Source organism: Monodelphis domestica, chromosome 4, assembly GCF_027887165.1.
Source record: "Monodelphis domestica isolate mMonDom1 chromosome 4, mMonDom1.pri, whole genome shotgun sequence".
Lineage (NCBI taxonomy): Eukaryota > Metazoa > Chordata > Mammalia > Didelphimorphia > Didelphidae > Monodelphis > Monodelphis domestica.
Window position 1 is genome coordinate 418,407,187 of NC_077230.1, and position 21,991 is coordinate 418,429,177.

General features: G+C 48.0%; 1 protein-coding gene across 3 annotated transcripts in view; it reads left to right on the top strand.

The window, feature by feature from the left end:
- LOC103099763 (cation channel sperm-associated auxiliary subunit gamma-like) overlaps window positions 1-18,379 on the top strand; it is a 45,834-nt gene extending 27,455 nt beyond the window's left edge. For 2 of the 3 annotated variants that reach the window (XM_007491770.3, XM_007491769.3), the window contains exons 10-29: window positions 7,838-7,897; window positions 8,417-8,599; window positions 8,811-8,940; window positions 9,503-9,614; window positions 9,831-9,989; window positions 10,098-10,213; window positions 10,969-11,185; window positions 11,296-11,358; window positions 12,615-12,795; window positions 12,900-13,021; window positions 13,629-13,709; window positions 13,963-14,019; window positions 14,614-14,770; window positions 14,893-14,956; window positions 15,349-15,444; window positions 16,565-16,651; window positions 16,854-16,946; window positions 17,066-17,165; window positions 17,675-17,795; window positions 17,964-18,379. In XM_007491770.3, the coding sequence (XP_007491832.1) occupies window positions 7,838-7,897; window positions 8,417-8,599; window positions 8,811-8,940; window positions 9,503-9,614; window positions 9,831-9,989; window positions 10,098-10,213; window positions 10,969-11,185; window positions 11,296-11,358; window positions 12,615-12,795; window positions 12,900-13,021; window positions 13,629-13,709; window positions 13,963-14,019; window positions 14,614-14,770; window positions 14,893-14,956; window positions 15,349-15,444; window positions 16,565-16,651; window positions 16,854-16,946; window positions 17,066-17,165; window positions 17,675-17,795; window positions 17,964-18,091 (2,327 nt within the window). In that variant the 3' untranslated portion in view covers window positions 18,092-18,379. The remainder of the gene's footprint in view (window positions 1-7,837; window positions 7,898-8,416; window positions 8,600-8,810; window positions 8,941-9,502; window positions 9,615-9,830; window positions 9,990-10,097; window positions 10,214-10,968; window positions 11,186-11,295; window positions 11,359-12,614; window positions 12,796-12,899; window positions 13,022-13,628; window positions 13,710-13,962; window positions 14,020-14,613; window positions 14,771-14,892; window positions 14,957-15,348; window positions 15,445-16,564; window positions 16,652-16,853; window positions 16,947-17,065; window positions 17,166-17,674; window positions 17,796-17,963) is intronic. The other variant, XM_056796159.1, reaches the window with a different exon arrangement.
- Window positions 18,380-21,991: the final 3,612 nt, after the last annotated feature.

Here is a 21,991-nt window from a genome sequence, read left to right on the forward strand (position 1 = left end):
GTTGCTGCTAAGAGGGTGGCTACGGTGACGGCAATAGTAACAGTTTCTCTCTTCCATCGCCTGGACGACATGCAATCCCATGTTTGAAGGAGGTCCTGATCAGTATAATAGGTCACCCTGGGTACTACTACAAACCAGGGGGGACCAGGTTAGGAGTAACAAGGAATTGGGGGCTGGGGCCTGCCATGCAGGAGCTGCGGTACAATAAAATTGGTTGGGAGAGTTGCAATAGGATCGACCCTGGGCAAGGCCGGGCACAGATAATAGTCAAAAAGAACAAAAGGCTTAATGCCTGGGCTGTCGCAGTGAGAGCTTAGCAGGGTGTAAAGAGGAAGCTTGGAGAATCAGGAGTCGTGATGGAGGCAATAGTCATTGAGGTGTCCTAGCTGACGAGGGACCACTTCCATGGCTGGTGGGAGACGCCTGCCTGTAGAATAGAGAAGGCAAGCAAGAGAGGGCGGGGAGAAGGGTAAGGGTCATGTTGTCCAGTGAAGTTTAAGCTTCAGAGGAGTGACAGGATGAGAAGTGGCTGTCCAGACTTCAGTAGCCTTTGGTGGGTCTGTGGCTCTCACGTGGGAATGGTGGATCCAAGGGCCTATTCCATGGACCTTAAGAGCTGAAGGGGTAACAAAGAGGGTCACACAGGGTCCCTTCCACTGTGGCTGAAGGTTTGCCTTGCAGTGTTGCTTAACCCAAACCCAATCCCCAAGTTTAAAAGGATGAGGGTTATGGGGAGGAGGTTGGAATCGCGCCTGGAGCCTTGGCCAGAGGTCAGACTGGATCTGAGAGAGGGAGAGAACAAAATCCTGCAATGAGAGGCTACCAGGGGTCGCAGTTGGGAAAGTGGAGGGGGGGTGGGGATTGAACCATAAAGGATTTCATAAGGGGTGAGGAAGAGGGGCCCAGGGGTATTGTGGGCCTTAGAAAGGGCTAGGAGAAGGAGCGTCACCCAGTCCCGACCAGTCTCCAAAGAGAGTTTAGTAAGAATCTCTTTTAGGGTCCGATTCAATCTTTCTACCTGCCCTGAACTCTGGGGATTATACTGACAGTGTAATTTCCATTGGACCCCAAGACCGCCTGCCAGTGCCTGTAGAGTTTTGGCCACAAATGCAGGGCCATTGTCTGAGCCTAGAGAGGAGGGCACCCCGAACCAGGGAATTATCTCTTCCAGCAAGATTTTAGCAACTGCATGGGCAGTTTCAGTCTTTGTTGCAAAAGCCTCGGGCCACCCTGTGAAGGTGTCTACAAGAACTAGGAGGTACGGGAATCCAAATTTGCCAGGCCGTACTTCAGTGAAATCAAGTTCCCAATGCTCACAGGGTCAGGTGCCGTGGAGGCGGGTTCCGGGGTGTGAGTTCGGGTTTGCTGGCCGGATCAGCTGGCAGGTAGTACATTTGTCGACCAACTCTGTCAGGAAGGACCAAGAGCCTTGAAAGCGAATCCGTCCTTTCTGGAGCAGTTCATGGAGTTTGTTAGCACTGAGGTGCATGAGATGGTGGAGGTGGGTGGTCAAAAGTTGGCCAGCAACTCAAGGTAAGAGCAAGTTACCAGCAGGATCCTAGAAGAAAGACCCAACAGGCCGTCCTTCCTTCCCTTTTATCCATTGGCGGTCCACTGTCTGAATGTTGTGGAGGGTCCGGTGGGGGGTTCAGGATGAGAGATGAGGGGCTCAGTGGCTCTGAGTCGGCCTGGATAGGCAGCACTAGAGTATGGGCCCAGTCTCACGTTGCAGCTGCCTTAGCCACCTCGTCTGCCCAGCAGTTTCCCATTGCGCACGGGGCTCCCAGACGGCTGCGAGGAGATCTTGGATGTCCTTGAGGTGGGCCACGGACTTCCCAGCTGAAGTGACAAACCCCCTTTCCCGGTATATCGGTGCATGCACGTGTAGGGAGTAGTGACTATCTGTATATATGGTGACTCACTTGTCCTTTGCCGTATGCAAGGCTGCTACCAAAGCAATCAGTTCAGCTTTCTGTGCCGATGTCCCCTCAGGGAGGGAGGCGTCCCAGATAATCTGGCCAGTGTGGTCTACTACTGTGGCTCCGGCTCTCCTACCTTGCGGGGATACGAAGCTGCTGCCATCAGTGAAGAAGAGGAGGTCCAGATTGGCTAAAGGAACGTCCTTAAGGTCAGACCGTGCAGATATCAATTCCACAAGGATCTCTTGGCAGGAATGCGGTTCAGTGTTGTCATCCCCAGTGGGGAGAAGTGTGGCGGGGATAAGGGTGGACACCACCCAGAAGGACAATCGAACCTCGTTCAGGAGGAGCGATCGGTAGTGGATCAGTCGGGCATGGGACAGCCAGCGTGCTGGAGGCTGGCGGAGGACGCTCTCAATGGCATGTGAGGTGGCAAGGAGCAGTGGCTGGCCATGTGTGAGTTTGTCAGCATCCTTGACCAAGAGGGCCACTGCTGCGATGATGCGGAGACAGGAGGGCCATCCTGCCGAGACAGGGTTGAGTTGTTTGGAAAGGTAGGCCACCGGCTGGTCCCAGGGTCCCAGTTTCTGGGTGAGGACCCCTTTCGCCACTTGATAGGGTTTCTCTGGGTCAGGTAGGGCTAGGGCCGGGGCCTGCAGCATAGCCTTTTGGAGGTCCTGGAAGGCGATTTCCATGTCCTCAGTCCAGACCAAGTGTGAGGTTTCCTGGGCGGCAGCGTAGAGGGGCTTTGCCATCTCTGCAAAGTTAGGTATCCAAAGAGGACAGTATCCCATAGATCCCAGGAACTCCCGTACCTGCCGGGGCGACGAGAGGGTAGGGATAGAGAGGATGGCCTGTCTGGGTCATGGCCGGAGTGAGCCAGTGGAGACCATCACGCAGGCAATAGCCAAGGAAGGTGACCTCTCGGCGGGCTATGTGTGCTTTCTTGGCACTGACACGATAGCCAGCGGCCTCGAGGCAGAGCAAGAGATCTCTCAAGGCTTCCTTGCAGGATTCCTTGGTGGGGGAGGTGATCAGCAAGTTGTCCACATATTGCAAGAGAGTCACAGTAGGGTGTAACTGGTGAAAAGGTTTCAAATCTTCTGCCAATGTGTTGCTAAAGATGGTCAGGCTGAGTTTCAGCCCTTGGGGCAGCCTAGTCCATGTGAGTTTGATGGTTGAATGGGTTTCAGGGGAAAACTACTCAAAAGCGAAAATAGGCTGACTAACAGTGGCCAGTGGAAGGTGAAAAAGGCATCCTTTAGGTCCAGAGTAGTATACCAGGTCAAGGAGGGGTGTAGATTGCTAAGGAGAGTATATGGATTTGAGACGGTGGGGTGGACATCCTCAATACACTTGACTTCCCACAGGTCCTAAAAGGGCCTGTAATCCCCCGTGCCTGGTTTACGGACAGGGAAGAGTGGGGTGTTCCATGGAGATTTGCAAGGTGTGAGGACCCCGGAGGCCAGAGGCACTTAATGTGGGGTTGAATGCCGTCTCTGGCCTCAACGCGCATCAGGTATTGTTTAACCCATATAGGGGTGGCCCCACTCTTGAGGGGGATGATAATGGGTGGTTGGTTTATGGCCAGCCTGACCCCAGAAAGTTCTGCCCAGACCTTAGGAATAGAGTCCACCCATGGCCACACATGGGGGGGAATGTCCAGAGGGGCTGGAATATAGAAGGTGTTCATCCTGGATAGCTAGGGTAAGGACTGTGAGAGGGGCTCCTGAGTCGTCTGTAAGGGACACGGTCCCACGGGAAAAATGAATATGGGCCTCGATCTTGTGGAGGAGGTCTCGACTGATAAGGGGAGTTGGGCTCTCAGGGATAATGAGGAAGGAATAGGAAACTTGGCAGGTTCCTAGGTTGACAGTCCGCGCTGTGATCCAGGGGTATTGGTTGGACCCTGTCACCCCTTGGACCAATGAGGTTTTGGAGCTGGTCTCCCCCAAGGGGGACAAGAGGACCGAGTGTTTGGCCCCAGTGTCCACAAGCATGGGGAGGGGTTTGTAAGCCATTACCCAGGACTCGGGGAGGGGGCCTGAGACCCGTCCCCCTCAGTCATCCTCAGCAAGGGTGATAACATTCCTGTTGGGCCGGTCCCAGTCAGTGTTGGAGGGGCTATCCCAACACATTGAGGGGCCCTGTTGGCCTTGCCTCATTCTGCCTTGTATTCTCTGGGGGCAGTAATGCTGCCAATGGCCAATTTTTCCACAATGGAAACGGACTCTGTGGGCGCTGATCAGGCGGTTGCCCACCAGAGGGAGGGGACTGGGTTAAGGCTGCCATGAGGACCCAGGTTGCCTGTTGTTGGGTCCACATCAATTGCTTCCTAGCCTTCTCTTCCCTAGACTGGAGGTCCTACAAACGCTTGAGTTCTCATTCTTTCACCTCCTTCTGTCTCTGTTCCTGCCTAGCAATGTCCTCCTGCCTTAGTCGGTCAGCTCGTTCCTCAGGGGTTTTGTGGGAGTTAAAAACTTTCTCTGCTACCTTAAGTAATTCGGTTAAGGATTGGGCCATAAATGCATCAGCCCTCTGGAGCTTCCTGTGAATATCAGGGATCGACTTACTGACAAAAGCAAGAAGAACGGCTGTCTGGCTATTGGGCGCTGTTGGGTCCACTGGGGAATAGATGCGGAAGGCTTCCTGCAGCCACTCAAGAAACGTGGCAGGGATCTCATCGGGGCCCTGCCTAACAGAATCAATTCTAGCCAAATTAGTGGGCTTGTGGGCTGCTGCCTGAAGCCCAGCAAGGAGAGTCTGGCAGTAGGACTGAAGATGCTCCCTACCTTGATCAGTGGCAAAGTTCCAGTCAGGCCGCTCGGTGGAGAATGCCACAGCAAGGCATGCAGGGTCAGTGGTGGGTCTCCCATCATCCCCAAGAACCAGCTTTTTACCTTCAGTGATGATCCGATCATGCTCCTCACTGGTGAAGAGCCTGTGGAGTAATTGCTGACAATCATCCCAAGTGGGACTATGGGTGATAAAAATAGACTTGACCAGGTCTATTAGCTTCTGGGGCTGCTCAGAGAAAGGGGAATTTTGATGTTTCCAATTATACAAGTTGGAAGAAGTGAAAGGCCAGTATTGGAAAACGAGGGGACCCCCTTCTACCATGGGTCTGACAGTGTGGACTGGTAGGATGGTGGTAGAGGAGGGGGCTTCCACTGGAATGGGAGGTAGCAGCTGCATTGAAGGCACTCGGTCTCTGATGCGATGAGCTGAAGAGGGGCTGGGTAAGTTAGCTCCCTGCATTGCTGCTGCCTCATTTCCATCAAGGGGAAGGGGAGGGTATAACTGGGGGTTATAGGGAGGGGGCGGTAGAGGAGGGTCAGGTAGGGGTTCCTCAGGTGGTGGGAGGACCGGAGTCAGAAGGGGCTTTTCAAGGTTAGGTTTCTCAGGCCGGCCCCTGGACTTGGTCTTATTGTCCAGTGAAGCCACTAGGACGTGGACAGTCTCCATATAAGGTTTCAACCAGGGTGGGGGGTCTAAGGCTAAGTCTTGCCAGGTCAGGATTTAGGGGACCTGGTCTGGGTGCCCTTCTGGTCCAGGGAGGACGGCAGAGATGAAGCTGTTCTGCCAAGTACCTCCTCAGGGCCACTCGCACCCAAAGGTGGGCCATTCCATGTTGCAGAGAGTCTGTAACTTTCCCTTATGAACTGTCAGGCTTAGGTTTGCAACTCTTGACGTAAAGTCAGCATAATGTTGGAGGACCAGATCTAGGGGGGTGGACTAGTCTTGACCCATATTGGGTCCAGAGGTTGAGAGGATGAGGAGATAAACCAGAATAAGATGAGTAAGGGGGGTGATACTGGAGAGTTCAAAGAATTCCAATAACGGTGACCGCTTGTCAGAGGCTGGCCACCCAGTCCCTTCCATGTGGCCAAAAAGACCCAGTGTGTTTGAGGGTCACCATGGGCTATAAGAGTCACCTAGGGCTATAAGAGTCACCTAGAGATCACAGGGCATCCCCCGGTCTCTCTTAGGGGTGCAATATCTTCCAAGGGGGACTCAAACCCCCTTCCCTTCAATCTAGTTGAGAGAAATCCCAACCTGACAGAGACTCGAACTCTGCCTTGGAGGACTCAAACCTCCGAAAGTTCCAGGGTACCTGATGGACACTCAAACTCTGCCTCGGGGACTCAAACTCCACCTAGGGGACTCAAACTCTGCCTTGGGGGACTTGAACCCCCGAAAGTTCCAAGGTCGGTACATGCCCTGGACCATAATCCTTCACCACCACCCCTCAGACAAAAATCAAGCGCTTCCCCTGGTTCCCAACTGGCTCCCTAACGGGTAATAAGAACTGAGATACTGTAGGGTCCACTCTCAGGAACAGGTAGGAGGTTTGGACAGATGACGCGGGGAGAACTCCTCGCCCCAGAATGGGATGGGCCTCGGAACTTAGCGTAGTATGTCCCTGCACAAACCGCAGGGCATGGACTCTCCCATCCACAAAGCTGTATGTTCAGAGTTCTCTCCCCCATACACTTTCAGTCGCCACACATACACATACCCCACTCAGCTCACCTGAAGGTCCAGTCCAAGGCAGTGCCATTGGCCCTTCTGTCAAGGGGGTTCCGAGGTGGGGACGAGGCGGACAAGCCCCTAAATGTTGGGGTCCAGTTTGTCGCCCACCACCAAGGAAGACCCGTAGACAATGCAATCAAGCAAAAGGGTCGTTTATTGATCTGGTGCGTACCAGAGGGAGCTCAGCAGAAGAGTTCCGCCTGTAGCTTGTAAGTGTAAAGGTTTTTATACCTATCCCCTGCCAGCATATCTCCAGCTAGCATACATGACCCACAAGTTCTTCCTGGAATCTACGGCCAGGGTGTCAACACATTTACGTTCTCTGCCTGGGGTCTGTCAGATGTTTTACAATGTTATGTGCTGCCATGACCGAGCAGTTACCTTCTTGGGCCTCCTTCAGTAGTAATACCACACAGACCTTTAACAAGGATAAGGCAGGTGGCCTGCATGCCCAGGGCACAAAAAACAAGTGTCAAACCAATTTATTTCTTATCCCAAGAATGGCAGACCATTGTATATTCTGGCTTTGTTTCTGGTGCAGATAGCTGACACAGAGGTATGTGCTTTTCTCTCTCCCTGGATCCCACCTTCAAGGTGCTTGGCAGTAAGGTCTGGGGGCAGTGCCATGATGGTGACACAGGGTATTTAAATCCAGTTCTTGAGATAGACTGGGGTTAGACCCCCACTGCATGGAGGCACCCAGTAGGAGGCAAGTACAAGGCTCGGAGCTTGGGGTTCAACAGTGACATCTAAAGGAGAAATGGAAAGTAGGTTGTGAGAGTGATTCCAATACTAATCTGAGATAGGGGACAAGGTCTGGCACATCCTTCTGAGAATTCCCATTGGTCCTCCATCCCTAACCCCACTTGGGGTATATATATATAGTGTGCTCGAAGCTTTCCTCTACTATGAATTAGTGGCTGCTCATTCCAGATCTCTCTCTCTCTCTCTCTCTCTCTCTCTCTCTCTCTCTCTCTCTCTCTCTCTCTCTCTCTCTCTCTCTCTTCTTTCCCTTCCTTCCTTCCTTCCTTCCTTCCTTCCTTCCTTCCTTCCTTCCTTCCTTCCTTCCTTCCTTCCTTCCTTCCTTCCTTCCTTCTCCCTTACCCTTCTATCTTAGAGTAAATAGTGTGTATTGGTTCCAAAGGAGAAGAAGGCCAAGGGCTAGGCAATGATGATTAAGTGACTTGCCCAGGGTCACCCAGCTGGGAAGTGTCTGAAGGCAGATTTGAAACCAAGACCTCTTGTCTCTAGGTCTGACTCTCAATCTACTGAGCCACCTAGTAATCGGCTCCTGGACCATTCTTAAATCCGTGGAGTGAGAGGGAAGCTGATGAGTCCTAGGGCTGACCCCTAAACTTATGTCTCATTTCTCCCTCCTTTCTCAGATGGCACTGTGGAATTTAAGAAGTTTCCTTTAGAAAAATCGCTTTGTCAGTACTTCAAAGGTTTGGTGCTTGCCTGGAACAGCCTGTGGGAAGCTAGTCATCCTACCCATCTCCCAGAATGGGTTGGGTGGGAGGAGGGGGAGATATGGTGGTGCTGAAGTCCCCCAGGGGAGGTGACTGGGACCTAGGGCTGGGGAAGCAGTGTGGGGTGGTGGAAACAGAGGGCTGGATTTGGTTGGTCCTGGTTCTGCCACTGACTAGCTTTGTGACCTTGACTTGTGCTTCAGCTCTCTCATCTATAAGCTGAGGGTGTTGGGCTCAGTGACCTCTAAGGTTTTTTACTTTCTTGGCTTAGGGCCTGATCCTCACCATGTCCAGGGACCTGGGAAGGCCGTCATCCCTGGGAAGTCCCAAGCTCTGGGGAGGGGAGTCTTGAAGAGGCTATTTGGAACCACAGGGGAGGCTCTGAAACCCTAAGGGAACTGTTGGTGTCCAAATAGGTTCTGGGTGATTCTTGGGAGGGGCCAAGGGATTCCAGTGAACAGCATCAGATCAGCAGCTCTGGCCATTTCCCTGCAGTTGATAGCTGTAAGCTTCACTGGGTAGTATACAACACAGCGAAGAATTGTTTTATGCTTCTCATGGAATTCAAGCAAAACAAAGTCAAAGAAACTTGGCTCTTGCAATATATCCCATACCTCAACGCCAGCACTGTGGACACAGTCATCAAGCTCTATGATATTCCTCAATTTGTCCCTAATGGTAGGAGAAGGCATCTGGGAGGTTGAGGGGGGTGTATCAAAAGGCTAGAGACCTGGGGAAATCTGGGTTGGGAGAGAGGGCTGGCTTGGGCTGGAAGGTAAGAGGCTGGATTGCTGGGGGCTTGGGGAAGAAGAGGGGATTTTGGTGCTGGGTGAGGGAAGTGGGGTGAGAGCTGGAAAGTTTGCTGCAGCAATGCTGGATCCTTGGGCAGATGGGGGCTTGGATTTTGTGATGCTGCTGGGCATGGAGACGTACACTCAGTATCCTCTGATCATCAGGGGTCTGTGGATCAATCCTTTCTCCAACATGATGTTCATTTGGGGCAATGCTATTCTGCAGAGGTGAGGGCAAAGGGGAAACTGGATGGGGGGAGGATATCCAGGCCAGTAACCATGTACAAATGCAGGATTTTTAGGGGACCAGAATCCTCTCCCTCTAACTTCATCCTCCCTTTGGGAGTTAGCTATTGCCATCTTCTCATCATGTCCTAAGTCACCTAGGTGACTAGAATTTATCATGGTGGAAGTGGGTGGAGTGCTAGGCTTGGAGTAAGACCTGAGTTGAAATCCAACCTCAGTTTCCTTGTCTGATATAAATGCTAGTAGTTATTACCAAGTCTAGATTCTGGCTCTGGGGGCCCTAAGACTCTGGGCTAAAGCAAATGGAGCTCTGAGTCCAAGTTCTGGTCTTTGACTCATTAGGTGATTCCAGCTCTCTGTTTTCCTGTCTGTCCTTTAGGCTGTGATTTCTTGACTTTTTAGCCTGGGGAATTTGGGGTGAAAAGGATGAGGGAGAAAGGGGCAGGGGCTGCAGGGGGGCAGGCAGAGAGAGGCTAAGTGCTTTGGGCTCCTCTTCTCAGATGCCCTTAAGCAAGCCCAGGTTCCCAAACTTATCCCCTGACAGCTATGACTATAAGAATTTCATTTACCTGGCGGAATTCCCCAAGGAGTCCATTATAAAGTACCTGGCCAGCAACTACCAAGGCGAAGTGGTTTGTGTCACTGAGACTGAGGAGGTGAGAAACACAGGATGTTCTGCCTCCCCATTCTCTTCCCTGTGCTGACCTTAAGGCCTCTCCCTGGGGGCTCCCTGTCCCTTTGCCTGGCCCAAAGGCCCCTAACCCCCTTGCCCAGGGAACCACCCTCCCCAATTCCCCAAGGGATCTTGCCAGGCCCCCTAAATTCCTGTCCTCACTCAACTTTCTTGTCCCTCCTGGGTTCTCTGCCTCTAGATCTGGTTCATTGTTGAAGGCAGCATCAAGGTGTATAAACTGTACCCATCAGAGGGCTGGAACACAATTTTTGTCCTTTCCCAGTTGGAGGACTCCACCCTGTATTTACATAATGAAACCTCAGTCAGTGTCTTCTATGATATTATGGGTCTGCAGCAGGTGAGCAGGACAGAGTGTGGACATTTCAAACTGGCCTGGCCATCCAAGAAAGGATTCATACCTACAAGGCTGCAATGGCTTTCCTTCCTCTTCTTTTCTCTTCCACAGCTAGTCTACCAGGTTGATAAAAAAGGGAAAGGGAGGCTACTAAAAAGGCTACTGCCAGTGAATCAGATCTTGGTGTATCAGCAGCTCTCTATGACTACTCACGAAGAAACTGAAACGTGAGGGAACTTAAATCCACCCACCCATCCTGAATGACAGAGTGGTAGGATGGGGGGTGGCAGTGGGGAAAGAGTGGATAATGGAGAAGTTGCCAAGGTCTGGAACTCCTGAGGGTCCCTCCCATGCAAAGTCACCTGAAGGAGCCCTTGAATGTCCAGCTCAGGTGCCATCTTCTCCATTAAGCCTTCAGGGCCTCCACCAGGTGAAAGCACCCCCAATTCTTCTCATGCTCTTCTCTCATAATGACCTCACTATCTTGTGTCATAGTTGTTGTTTTTCACTTCTTTCCTCCCCTTTGTTCTCTGGCTAGCACCTAAATCATATCACTATTTTCATTTTATCAAGTATTTGATGAATACATTAAATATATGAGTGGACAAAGGGATGGCTGGTTACTATGTAGATGGATGGATGAAGAGATAGACACACAGAAAGATGGATGGATGGATGAGTGCATAGGGGAATATATGAATGGACTAATGAATGAGTGGTTGATATATATAAGGACAGAGATAAAAGGATAGACAAATCAATGGATAGATACTGACATACAGATTTATAGATACTATGGACAGATATATGGATGAATGGATGGATGGATGGATGGATGGATGGATGGATGGATGGATGGATGGATAGAAAAATGGACAAGTGGATGATAAATGATAGATGGCAGGTGGATGAAAGAAGCTGAGGGAGGGACCATTTGCTCTGGTTGGGGCAAGGCTCTTCTCCTTCCCTCTACCCTTTCTAGGTCCGAAGGCAAGATCCTTTCCTTCAGAGCAGTCTGCCCTTTCCAGATGATGCAGCTGAGGGACCTGCCAACCCCACAAATATTCACAAGGCAGGAGCGATATCATGCAGATGCCCCTTTTGTGAGCTCCATAAGTGGCTTCCACAATAGATTCTCCCTGGCCATCTACCAGGGTCTCATCTACTATCTGCTTTGGCTCCACTCCAAGTATAATAAGGTATGTGCTGGTGCATCTAGTAGAAGTCCAAAGCAGGGCAGAGGCAGTTGGAGAACTCAAGGAGTTTCCTTCCCCAGCACCTGCCTGTACCTCCTCTGTTGCCTTTCTAGCCCTATGCTGATCCTGTCCATGATCCTACCTGGAGTTGGTGGAAGGAGGAGAAGACAGATAAGGTGAAAAAGATGGAAAGGCATAGCTCCTCAGCCCCATTTTGCTCATTCTATCCATTCCTTTGGAGGGATGGGATGGAGGGAGGGAAGTTTGGAAAGTGTGTAGGCAGGACTTGGGGGGCTAAAGAGTTCTCAGCAGTGTACTGTAGGAGAGCTGGTTGTTAAATTTTTGGTGTGAGCATTTATATCATGGAAATGAGCTATTCAACCAGCTACCAGCACATCATTCCACAGATTCTAGGACTCTGGGACCTGGGACAGGTTAGAAAAACTTTGATGCTGATATGGTATCAGCAAGTGCTTAGGGAAATGCTGCAAAGATTTGTACTTGGCTCTGACTAGTTAGCATTTGTATCAATCACTTGGATAAAGGCATAATATCATCATGAGACCTGAAGTTGACAGAAAGGAGAGCTAGCTTACAAATTGGATGATTGAATGTACTAAAAAGATCTGGGTCAGCTAGAGCACTGGACTGAATCTAATTGAAGAAATTCAGGAGAGAATAAATGTAGACTTTGAACACTTAGGTTGAAAAAGTCACTGTCTCAAGGGCAAGTTAGGGAAGGTGTGGCTACACATGGGGAAAAGAAAAGATCGTAGGGTCTTGTTAGTTAAATATAAATTCCCCTTTTTGATATGACAGTCAAGAATGCCAATGCTATCTTTGGTTTCATTAAGGAAAAAACAGGGGAGGTAAGAGGAAGTTCACCTGTACTCTGTCCCAATCAGACCACCTGAACAGTTGCATTTGATTCTATAATGTCACTGACAAACTGCCATAGTCTAGAGGAGAGCATGAAGGATGGTGAAGGCACTAGAGATTATATAATGCTATGGGAGAATCTGTTGAAGGAACTGGCCATATTTAGCCTGGGAAAGAGGAGAAACAGCTGGATTTCATGTTTAGAGAACAGATGCTGTGTAAAAAAAAAAAAGATTCAACTGATTCTGCTTTACCCCAGAGAGCCAAACTGGGAATAGTTGAGAGGGAAAAGAGGAGAGAGATAGGGAAGGGAAAATAATAATAATTGGGTCTTTCCAGTAGAACAGCTAAGCTAGGTGGGGGTGGGTGGGTGGGGGGAGTAGGGAAGGGTACAGAGAGAAGGAATACCCTGGAGCTGGTGGGGTAGAATTCTTCTTTGGCTTCATGAGTTTCTTTCTAGCTCTTGAAATTCTGGGATCCTTTGAGTTTTGAGGGTTTATGGGATGTTAGGGAGATGGCCAGAGCCTGACTAATCCCTCCTTGGTCTTGGCAGAATTTTTTTGTCTATCTAGCCAGTAACTTTCAAAGTACATATGGCTTGTATATTAACATGGACAGTTATGTCAAGATTTACAAGCAGGAGTCGTCAGATAGACTGCCCAAATATATCTACCTAGACAAAGGGGACAGCTACAGATTCACCTTTTACCTCACCTCTCCTCAGTCAGCGAAAGGTAGGCAGGCCTGTAGGGTCCCCAAGGGTTGAGCTGCCAGACAAGAGGATGGGAGCAGAGTCTCTGAGTCACTGGCCCACCCTTGTCTCCCACTTTCCCTCTAGCTGTCAGTAGCACATCAAGCATGAGTAATTTGCGCCTGGCTGTGGTGGTGGCTGACCCCATGTGTGTGGGAACAAATGTGGAGAAGCAGAATCTCATTAACCACAATGCCATCCTCTTCAAGGTGGGAGAAGCCAGCTGTGTGTACATACATGTGTGTGTGTTAGGGTGTGTGTACTCTTCTGGGCATGTGTGTGTCTTTTAGCTACAATCCAGTGAACCTGGATGCTTGGCTAAGGATGGAGGCCACATCTTAGGCACCAGATGAGGAAACTGACTCAGAGAAACCAAAGAAATGGTCTAGGGTCTAGACCAGGGCAGGTCTCAGTTGTAAGACCCAAACAAGGCTTTTGGCCAACAGAGTGCCCCAACTAACAATTCAGGACCATAAGTCAGTGTTAGGTGCCTTTTCTTCTTTTTTTTTTTTTTGCCAGACACTATGTAAGACTTGGGATACAAAGTCAAACAACAAAGCAGTTGTTTTTCTTCTCTGATGGAGTTTACATTCCACTAAGGAAAAGGGCACAAACACACCCACATGTAGGCACCCAGTCATCGTCACAGAAGAGTTGTGATTGAGTAGTCTAGCCGGGATGGGCTTTGGGGGGGCCTGGACAGAGTCAGATCTCTCCTTCCTTCTCCTCTCCTGAAGAGGACTAGGGATGAAGAGGGATAGGGAGGAGTGCTCCAGGACTCCAGGTCCTTAATGCCTTCCTCTAATCCTTGACCAGGTGGCTATCCAAGACAAAAAGGCATGCTTTGATCAAGGTATCAGTGGACATAACCTGATGAAAACATCTGTACTCATCAAGGTGGGAAACAGGAAGGGGCCACCTCTTGGTCTACTGGGTGGGAGGGTGGCTCCCAAATGACAGGATTAGCAGAGGGAAGTCTCTAGTTGACACTAACAAGCCAAATACCCTTCGTGCCTGGGCTGGGGTCCAGATTACCTCCCACCTCTGTGCCCTCAGTCTTGTTAAAAGAAGTCATCTGAAAGTAGATGACAGTAAGTGAAACAGGGTTGGGGTCAGGGCGCTGTCCAGCACTGATCAGCCCTCTCTACAGGTGATTGACTCAGCTGGGAAGTGCTTTCTTAAGACCCGATCAGGATATGAGATGCTGGTAACTAACTGAGAAGAGATCACTGGAGCCTGACAAGCTCCTGGGGACAGGAGACACACACTCCAGGCTGGGCTCTGGTCTTCACAAGGTTGAGGAGGAAAAAGAGTTCATTCATTCTCCTGCTCTCTCAAAACTTATTCTTACCCCTTCCCCCATGTGCCCATGGCAAAAAAAACCAAAAAAACAAAAAAACAAAAAAAAACGATGCAATGGTCTTTGTCTTTGGGTGGTTGCAAGTCATCATTCCCCAGTCAAGATGTTCCCTGCCCTTCCGTGCCTAGAGAATGAGGGGGAAGGGACCTTAGAGGTCCAGGCACATGTCCCATTTCCCTCTTTCTCCATCAGCTCTACATATTAGTTGACAGTTTGAAGCTATAGGAATTCCTTCTCATGCTGGGGAAAGAGTTGCTCCTGACCTGGAAGGATCTCAGTGGGTTCCCTGAGAGAGAGGACATATCTTGTTCCTGCTTCCTCATGGCTTGGTCTAAGAGGGACAATAAGGGAGTGGGAGTAATGGGTGGATTTGATGTGTTTCTCTTTAGTCTCCTAACCCTTCCCTTTTCCTTTCTCCCTTTTTTCCACTTCCTTGGGCAGGGCAATTACTTGATACCTATATTAATCGGCTGCCCCTTGGGCAAGCGCTTGGCCTTTGACATCACTGCTACCCTTAAATACAACAAGGAGGAAAATAAGAGATACTTTGACTGCGTGCACCCAGACCCTGAAATGCCTTGCTTCTTATTCAATGATCGTGAGAGTGGGGCCCCTGTCCAGCCCCCTCAGCCCATGACCTTCCCCCAGCCCAGCACTATCTCTCTCTTTACCAGTACTTCAACTTTCCCCCCAATTCAGCCTCATCTTTTCCTCCCACAGCTTTTGTTCCTTTCTTCCTGATCCAAGACATGGTGACTGGTGAGTCAGGAAGCTTCAATGGCAGGTGAGCCCCCTGCCTTGCCTTTCTTGGCTACCATTTGGGGAGGCCTGGGGAAAAAACACAAGACCCATTTCCCTAGATATTTCCTAGGGAATATAAAGGCATTAGATAGATGCCAACTGTGGGATACAACCCACACCCCAGGAGGTGCTCTTTCCTTAATTCCAAGGCTATCTTCTTCTCTGTAGACCTCCCCTCCTGGGCTCTGCCTACTGAACACTGGGTGTGTGTTATTTTAGGGAGAAGGGGGTACAGCTTGGGAGAGGGAGGTAGTAGGGTGAGGACAATACTCTCTTCCTTTTCCAGAGCAGGGAAGAGTTTCTGGGGGAAGGGAGGTGACTGGCAGACTGGTTGGCTGGCCCTTTATTGTCCAAGCCCCTATATCTCTGGTACAGCTACATCCTGAAGGTGATTGGTGGAGGAATATCCCTGGATAACATCACGGATTACTCAGAGGCTGACATCTTCCGATACAACAGCCCTGAGGACACGTAACTATTGACTTCAAACCCATGGAACCCCATGACTCCCTTCCCTATAATGTCAGTCTTTCTTGGTTATTCCCTCCAAACTCTTTTTACTTATAGGATTTGTGGACCCAGAAAGGCAGATACAGGCATAGACAGATAAACTTTTGTTGTTGTTGTTGTTTAGTTATGTTAGTCATGTCCAACTTGGAATGGTTTGCCATTTCCTTCTCCAGCTCATTTTACAGATGAGAAAACCAAGGCAAACAGGGTGAAGTGACTTGACCAGGGTCACACAGTTAGTAAGTGTCTGAAGTCAGATTTAAACTCAGGTCTTCCTGACTCCAGACCCAGCACTCTGTCCCAGAATAAACTTCAGCCTCTGCAAATACTGGCATGGGTGCCTCCATCTACTAATCATAGTATCTCTGAGTTGACAGGGACCTAATTAGCTATCTAGTCTGACCTGTAGACCTGACCAACAACCCCATCTATGACCACCTCAACAAATGGTCTTCCAATCTTTGCCTGAAGACTTTCATTAAAGGAGTGTTCACCACCCCCCAAACCCTTCAGCTTCTCTTCTGGTTAAGAGGTTTTCCTATCTTTGGGTTGAAACCCAATGCTATTTCTATCTACCTCTCCTCATGCACAAAACCAGATTTTGAGCTGAAAGAATGGAACCCCCTCATTTTAGAGATGAGCACTCTGAGGACTAGAAGAGTAATTTGTCCAAGCTCATCTATCTAATAGGTATCAGAACTGGGATTCAGACCCCAGGCCTCTGATTGTCTAAATCTAGCCCTTCACCCATTGCCCCATGCTTGGCCAAAGTGGGGCCAAACAATCCCTCTAATCTCTTCTGTCCACATGACAGCCCCACAATTCACTGAAGACAGCTCTCATGGCCCCTTTGGGTCTTCCCTTCCCCAAACTAAACATTCTTAGAATCATAGATTTAGAGTCAAAGGTCACTGGCCACCTATGCTGGGCTCAAAAAGTATTTGTGAAGAGTGCCTACTCTGAGCTGAGGCACCAGGTCTTGGGCATGCCTATGTCCAAACATGTGCATATTATGGGGGATTGTTGGATGGTCTAGGAGGCCCCAACCTGAACTGGAACATGGTCTTTCCTCTCTCCCTAGATCCGAGAGTAACATCTGGACCATCTTAGGTGATGAAAGAAAATTTGGTTCCTATTTTATCCTGCAGCGTAATACCTCTGGTGTTCAGTATGTAAAACCTGGTCCCTGAACCCTTCTTTCTGCCCACCCAGTACCTATTGCCTATTCCCAGCCCTTGGGTACAGGGATGGAGCTCTCTGTCCCCCTTTATCTGCAACCTAATCCTGGCCGCCTTGCAGGATAAATTGATGGGGTGGGAGCAGGAAGCTGCCTTGGAGGGGAAGACCCATGACACCACAATCCCCCCTAGGTGGCTGTGCCTGGACAACTCTCCCTGTCATGACATTATACCTAATCATATATATTCCCCTGAATACTATTTCAAAATCATGGTGAGCAACAGGTAAGATCCTACAAGAAGGTGAGGGGTGTGATGGAGTGGAAACAAATGGAGCCATCAGCTTCCCCCTTGGGCCCAGCCTTATCCAGGAACAAACCTTGTTGCCCCTCTATCCTGGCTAGGGATGTGGACAAGAGCACCTACTGTGATTATCAGCTCATCTTCTTACTCCATGTCCATGGCCTCCCACTCAGCAACAGCAGGGCCCTCTGGTATCTATGGGTGAGCCTCTCTTCTCCCTGCCCTTTCCACTCTCAAGAACTCCCAATTCCTTTGCCAATCTTTCCCAATCTGGTATGGTAGGAACAGATCTAGGCCTAGAATCAGAGAACCTGCAAAACAGAATCTTGGCTTTGCCATTTCCCTGTGTGACCTTGGCCCAGTTGTTTGACCTCTTCTGGCCTCAATTTCCTCATCTCTAAAAGGAGGTAATGGGATTAGATATCCAATATAGACTCTTCCTATGCTCCTAGGGACAAGTCTTTCCACACCTACTCCCTCCAAGCCCTAAATGACTGATTTCTTCATTGCCTTCATGTTTTTGCTATCTATAGCTCCTCCCCCTTCCCTTTCCCTCATCATCATCACCTCTTCCCTAAAGCCTTTAGGGGGTCCTTCCCTATCCCCAGCCTTTCATCCCATCTCTTTTGGAGTTCTCAGAGATTCTTTACTTCATTACCTGCTTTGCCCAATTGTCCTCAGTTCAGCCCCTACCTTCTTGCCCCTACTAGATAACCCTGTACGTGATCTTGGGCCTTCTTTTCTTCTACATCCTATGCTGCTTCCTCTATGTACATGTAAAGAGATTCTGGACCAAAATTAAGACTAAGTTCACTGAGATCATGACTACAGGTAAGGCAAGGGTCAGCTGGCCAGAGAGAGGATGGAGGGAGACCCAAGGACTAGCTAGGGGCAAGAAGCAGGGACTAGCCAGCCAGAAATGAGGGCAGGGATTGGGGGCTAGCCAGGGACAAGGGCACTGGGAGGCTAACCCACCAGGCCTGGTTCTTTTCCATACAGAATCTTTCTACTCATACTCAACATCTTCCTCTATGCCTTCCATGATGAGTTCAAAGATCAGTCAGACACAGAGCCATGAAGGAGAGAGGGCTTCTGTTCACAGGACAAAAGAGAGGAAAAAACCTTGAGGCTCTGATAGCTTTTGGCTATACCTTCCAGCTTCTCCGTATCCTTGGCCTCTGCCCTTCCCTCTTTCTCTCCATTCCTTATAGCCAATCTTTTTCCATTTCAGCATTTCCCCAATCCTCCCAGGATACCCCATTCCTCTCTAACCCTACCAACCTCTTCCAAGTCCTTCTATATCCTCGCCTTTTGTCTCCCAAGATCCGCTGTCCTCTTTCATCCCTTCTGACATATCCCCCCTTCCAGTCTCCCACATCCTCTGATTAATTAAATAAAAAGCCACCTCTATGGAACGGATGTAACTCCTGTACTGTCTGGGCCGTGAAAAGTCAGAAGAAGCCATATCCTTCCAGGACCTGGGACATGTTTTGTCAGGGAGAGAGGGAGGCCAGAGGACAAGGGACCATAGAAAAGGAGGGAGGGCCCCCTTCCTTAGAAGGGCTCAGTGCTGGCCTAAGCTTGGGATATGAGAAGTATCTGCTAGAAGATCCTAGGAGGAGTACCTGGAGGTGAGGTAGGGGTGGGGTGATGGGTACTGGGGCACTTTTCTGCTTGACTTTCCTAACTGCCTGGGCCTCACTGCAGTCCTCTCTCTCTCTCTCTCTCTCTCTCTTCCTCTCTCTCTCTCTCTCTCTCTCTCTCTCTCTCTCTCTCTCTCTCTCTCTCTCTCTCTCCACTCTCTCTCTTCTTCCTTCTCTCTCTCATTCTCTAATCTAGCCAGGACTCTAACTATCAAGAGCTCTCTGCCAAAAGTAGTTAATTACTTCTTAACTGCTTTAATTATAATTATTTACAAAATTATATATACACATATATATATATACACACATATATATAGTACAGAAAAACAGAAGCAAGGGCAGGTAATAGAGGATGAAGAGTGTGCAATAGTCCTGTGAAAAGTGGCTACAGATCCAAATTGGAGAAATATCAATTGCACGTGGATACATTGAGCCAATATCATGAAAATAACACTACCTAAATAAATTTACACATTCAATGTCAGGCCAGCCAAATTACTAAAGGATGATTCAGTGGAGATAGAACAAGAAGATTTATATGAAGAAGAGGTCTAGAATCTCAAGGGAGATAATGAAAAAAATGGGAATGATAGGAAGCTTAGCAATAGCAATACCAGACCTCAAAACTCAAAGCAGTTATCAAAATACTGTGGTACTAGATTTTAATAAAAATATAAAAGGGCAGCTAAAAAATATAAAAGGGCAGCTCAGTAGATGGAGAACCAGACCTAGAGATGAAGGGGAGTGGGTCCTGGGTTTAAATCTTGTCATAAACTAACTAGTTGGGTGACCCTGGGCAAATTACTTAATCTCCATTGCCTAGCCCTTACCACTCTTCTGCCTTGGAACCAATATTTAGGATGAACTTGAAGAAAGAACGTAAGATTTGAAAAAGTAAAAATAAATGATTTGGTACTTGGCAAGAAATAGGTAGGCCATTGGAAAAGACTGAGTACACAGGAAATGTAAGCAGACAGACATAATAATGTAGTGTTTGGTAATACCATTTATAGAGCACTTTGCAAATATCTAATTCTCACAACTCTGGGAGTCAGGTTCTATTACCCCCATTTTACAGATAAAACTCTGAGGCTCAGATTTTAAGGCCAGATTTTTACTCAGGTCTAATTGAGTCCACTGTGCCTGGCACACAGTAGGCACCGAATAATGTTTAATGATTGACTGACTGAAGAATAATGTACAAATGAGAGCTGAAAAGGGTGGGAGGTGTAAATGTTAAAAACTGTAAATGCCAAAAACTGTAAAGGTTTTAGCCAAACTGGTAAAGATAATTTTTAGTGTTTTGACGTAAAATCTAAAATATGTGGTCGCCATGGGAAATTCCCAAATAGGAAAATACCCAAGTCAGCTGGGATTTATGGAGATTTAATTAATATAAATGAAGGGAAGGAGAGAGAGAGAGAGAGAGAGAGAGAGAGAGAGAGAGAGAGAGAGAGAGAGGAGAGAATAGCCAAGCAGTAGAAAAGGGCCTAGGCCAAAAGGGCCTAGGCCTGAGTCTAAGGGAGAGTGAGTCAGTCTTAATCACTCACCACAAGATCATCTCCAAGCTGGGTTTTTTCACTCCGAACTCCAACTAACTAAATTACTTTTTTTACCCCTTCGTTTTAAAGAAATTTTCTTTTATGTCACCTCCCCTAAATTTTCACATCTACCAATCACAGTAGATGCTTTTTTCCCAGTACTGCCCATTCTTAGTTCTCATCTTCTTTTGTTCTCACCTTCTCTGGTTAGATTAAATCCTCTGAGTACTTAACACCTCTTTTGTTAAGCTTGCCTTTTGTAAGTTGCTTGACCTTTTAGGTACCAATTTAACCTTTATAGGTACTTAGCACCTTTTTGTATTAGATCTAAAAATAGAACTAGCTTAAGGTTCTAGCTTTACTATAAGTATGAGTTAGGGATTTTCATTGTTCAATCAGGAGTTTGCAACTTTATCTTCCCCTAAGGCACTGTCTGAGTAGGGTGGAGTAATTTTAAAAGTTCTCAATAAATTCCTGATCAAGTACCTCTATTGTTAAAAATGGGGAATAGCTTAATCAAATCTTCTAAAGTAGAGTCTGAGTAATTTTTAAGACTCACAGAGGGAAGAAAATGGATGCACAAAAAATCAAAAGCAAAACCAGGAGCAAAATGAAGGTTGGCCTGGCCTCTTTCCAAAATAGAGGCCCTAGGACATACTCACCAGTGCGAGAAGAGGGCCAACATTGAGGGATGTTCCAGGATGAGAAGATTGCAGTTGTTGTTGGAAGTTTCAGAGTGAGATGGTAGCTGATGCATGGTGTGGAAATCTGGAAAAAAGGGAGTACTGTGGGAATGAAGAAGGGCAAATGTCCCAATTTTCAAAAATAGAAGAGAATGGATCTTCCAATCAGCAATCAGTGAGCTTGACTTTGGTGTCTGGCAAAATCTACATGTTTTCCAAAAGATAATTGAGAAAAAGAAGTAGCTGTCACAAAGGACTTATCATATCACACCTCATTTTCTTTTTGACAATATTGCCAAATGACACAATGAATATAGTATTGCCATTACTTCCAGAGGCACCTCATTTCCCTTTGAAACCATTTTCCCCTTTTTTTAAACAACTCAATTTAAAAAAAATTTTTAAACCCTAACTTCCAACTTGGAATCAATACTGTGTGTTGGTTTCAAGGCAGAAAGAGTGATAAAGGCTTGGCAATGAGGGTTAAGTGACTTGCCCCAGGTCACACAGCTGGGAAGTGTCTGAGGCCAGATTTGAAACTAGGATCTCCCGTCTTTAGGCCTGGCTCTTAATTCACTAAACTATCCAGTTTTCCCCAACCTAAATTCTTAAAGAAACTTTAACTTATTTAAAAAAAGTCATTTTTCATCTTCTATTCATTGTTTAGAATAGGTTGTCCCCTGGCACAAAACAAAAATTCTATCATGAAACAGCTATCCAAATGTGAGAAGACTATATTTCTTAAGTGTTGACTCCCTTAGACTAACCTACACCAAGTGCAGAAAATCTAAAATTCACAGCTTCAACTTATCCTCATATAAGATGACCTCAATCCCTTTCAAAGACCTCTTGATAATATCAAGCTTATCAAGAGTCCATTCTAGAGAACTATGGACCATTTTATCAAGCATCTATCCAGAGGGTCAGCATATGAAATATGAACTTCCCTCTTATCCAGACTAAAGGAGGGAAGAATACACAAAGTTGGACATAGAAATACATTTCACACACTAGGGAAATGGAAAAGGGGACAGAAGGGGGAGGGAAGATTAAGAGGTGGGATTAATTCAAAGCAAAAAATCACTAACCAAAAGAACAGAATGGAAAGAGTGCTAGATTTGGAGTCAATGGACTACGGTTCAAATACTTTTCCAAAACTC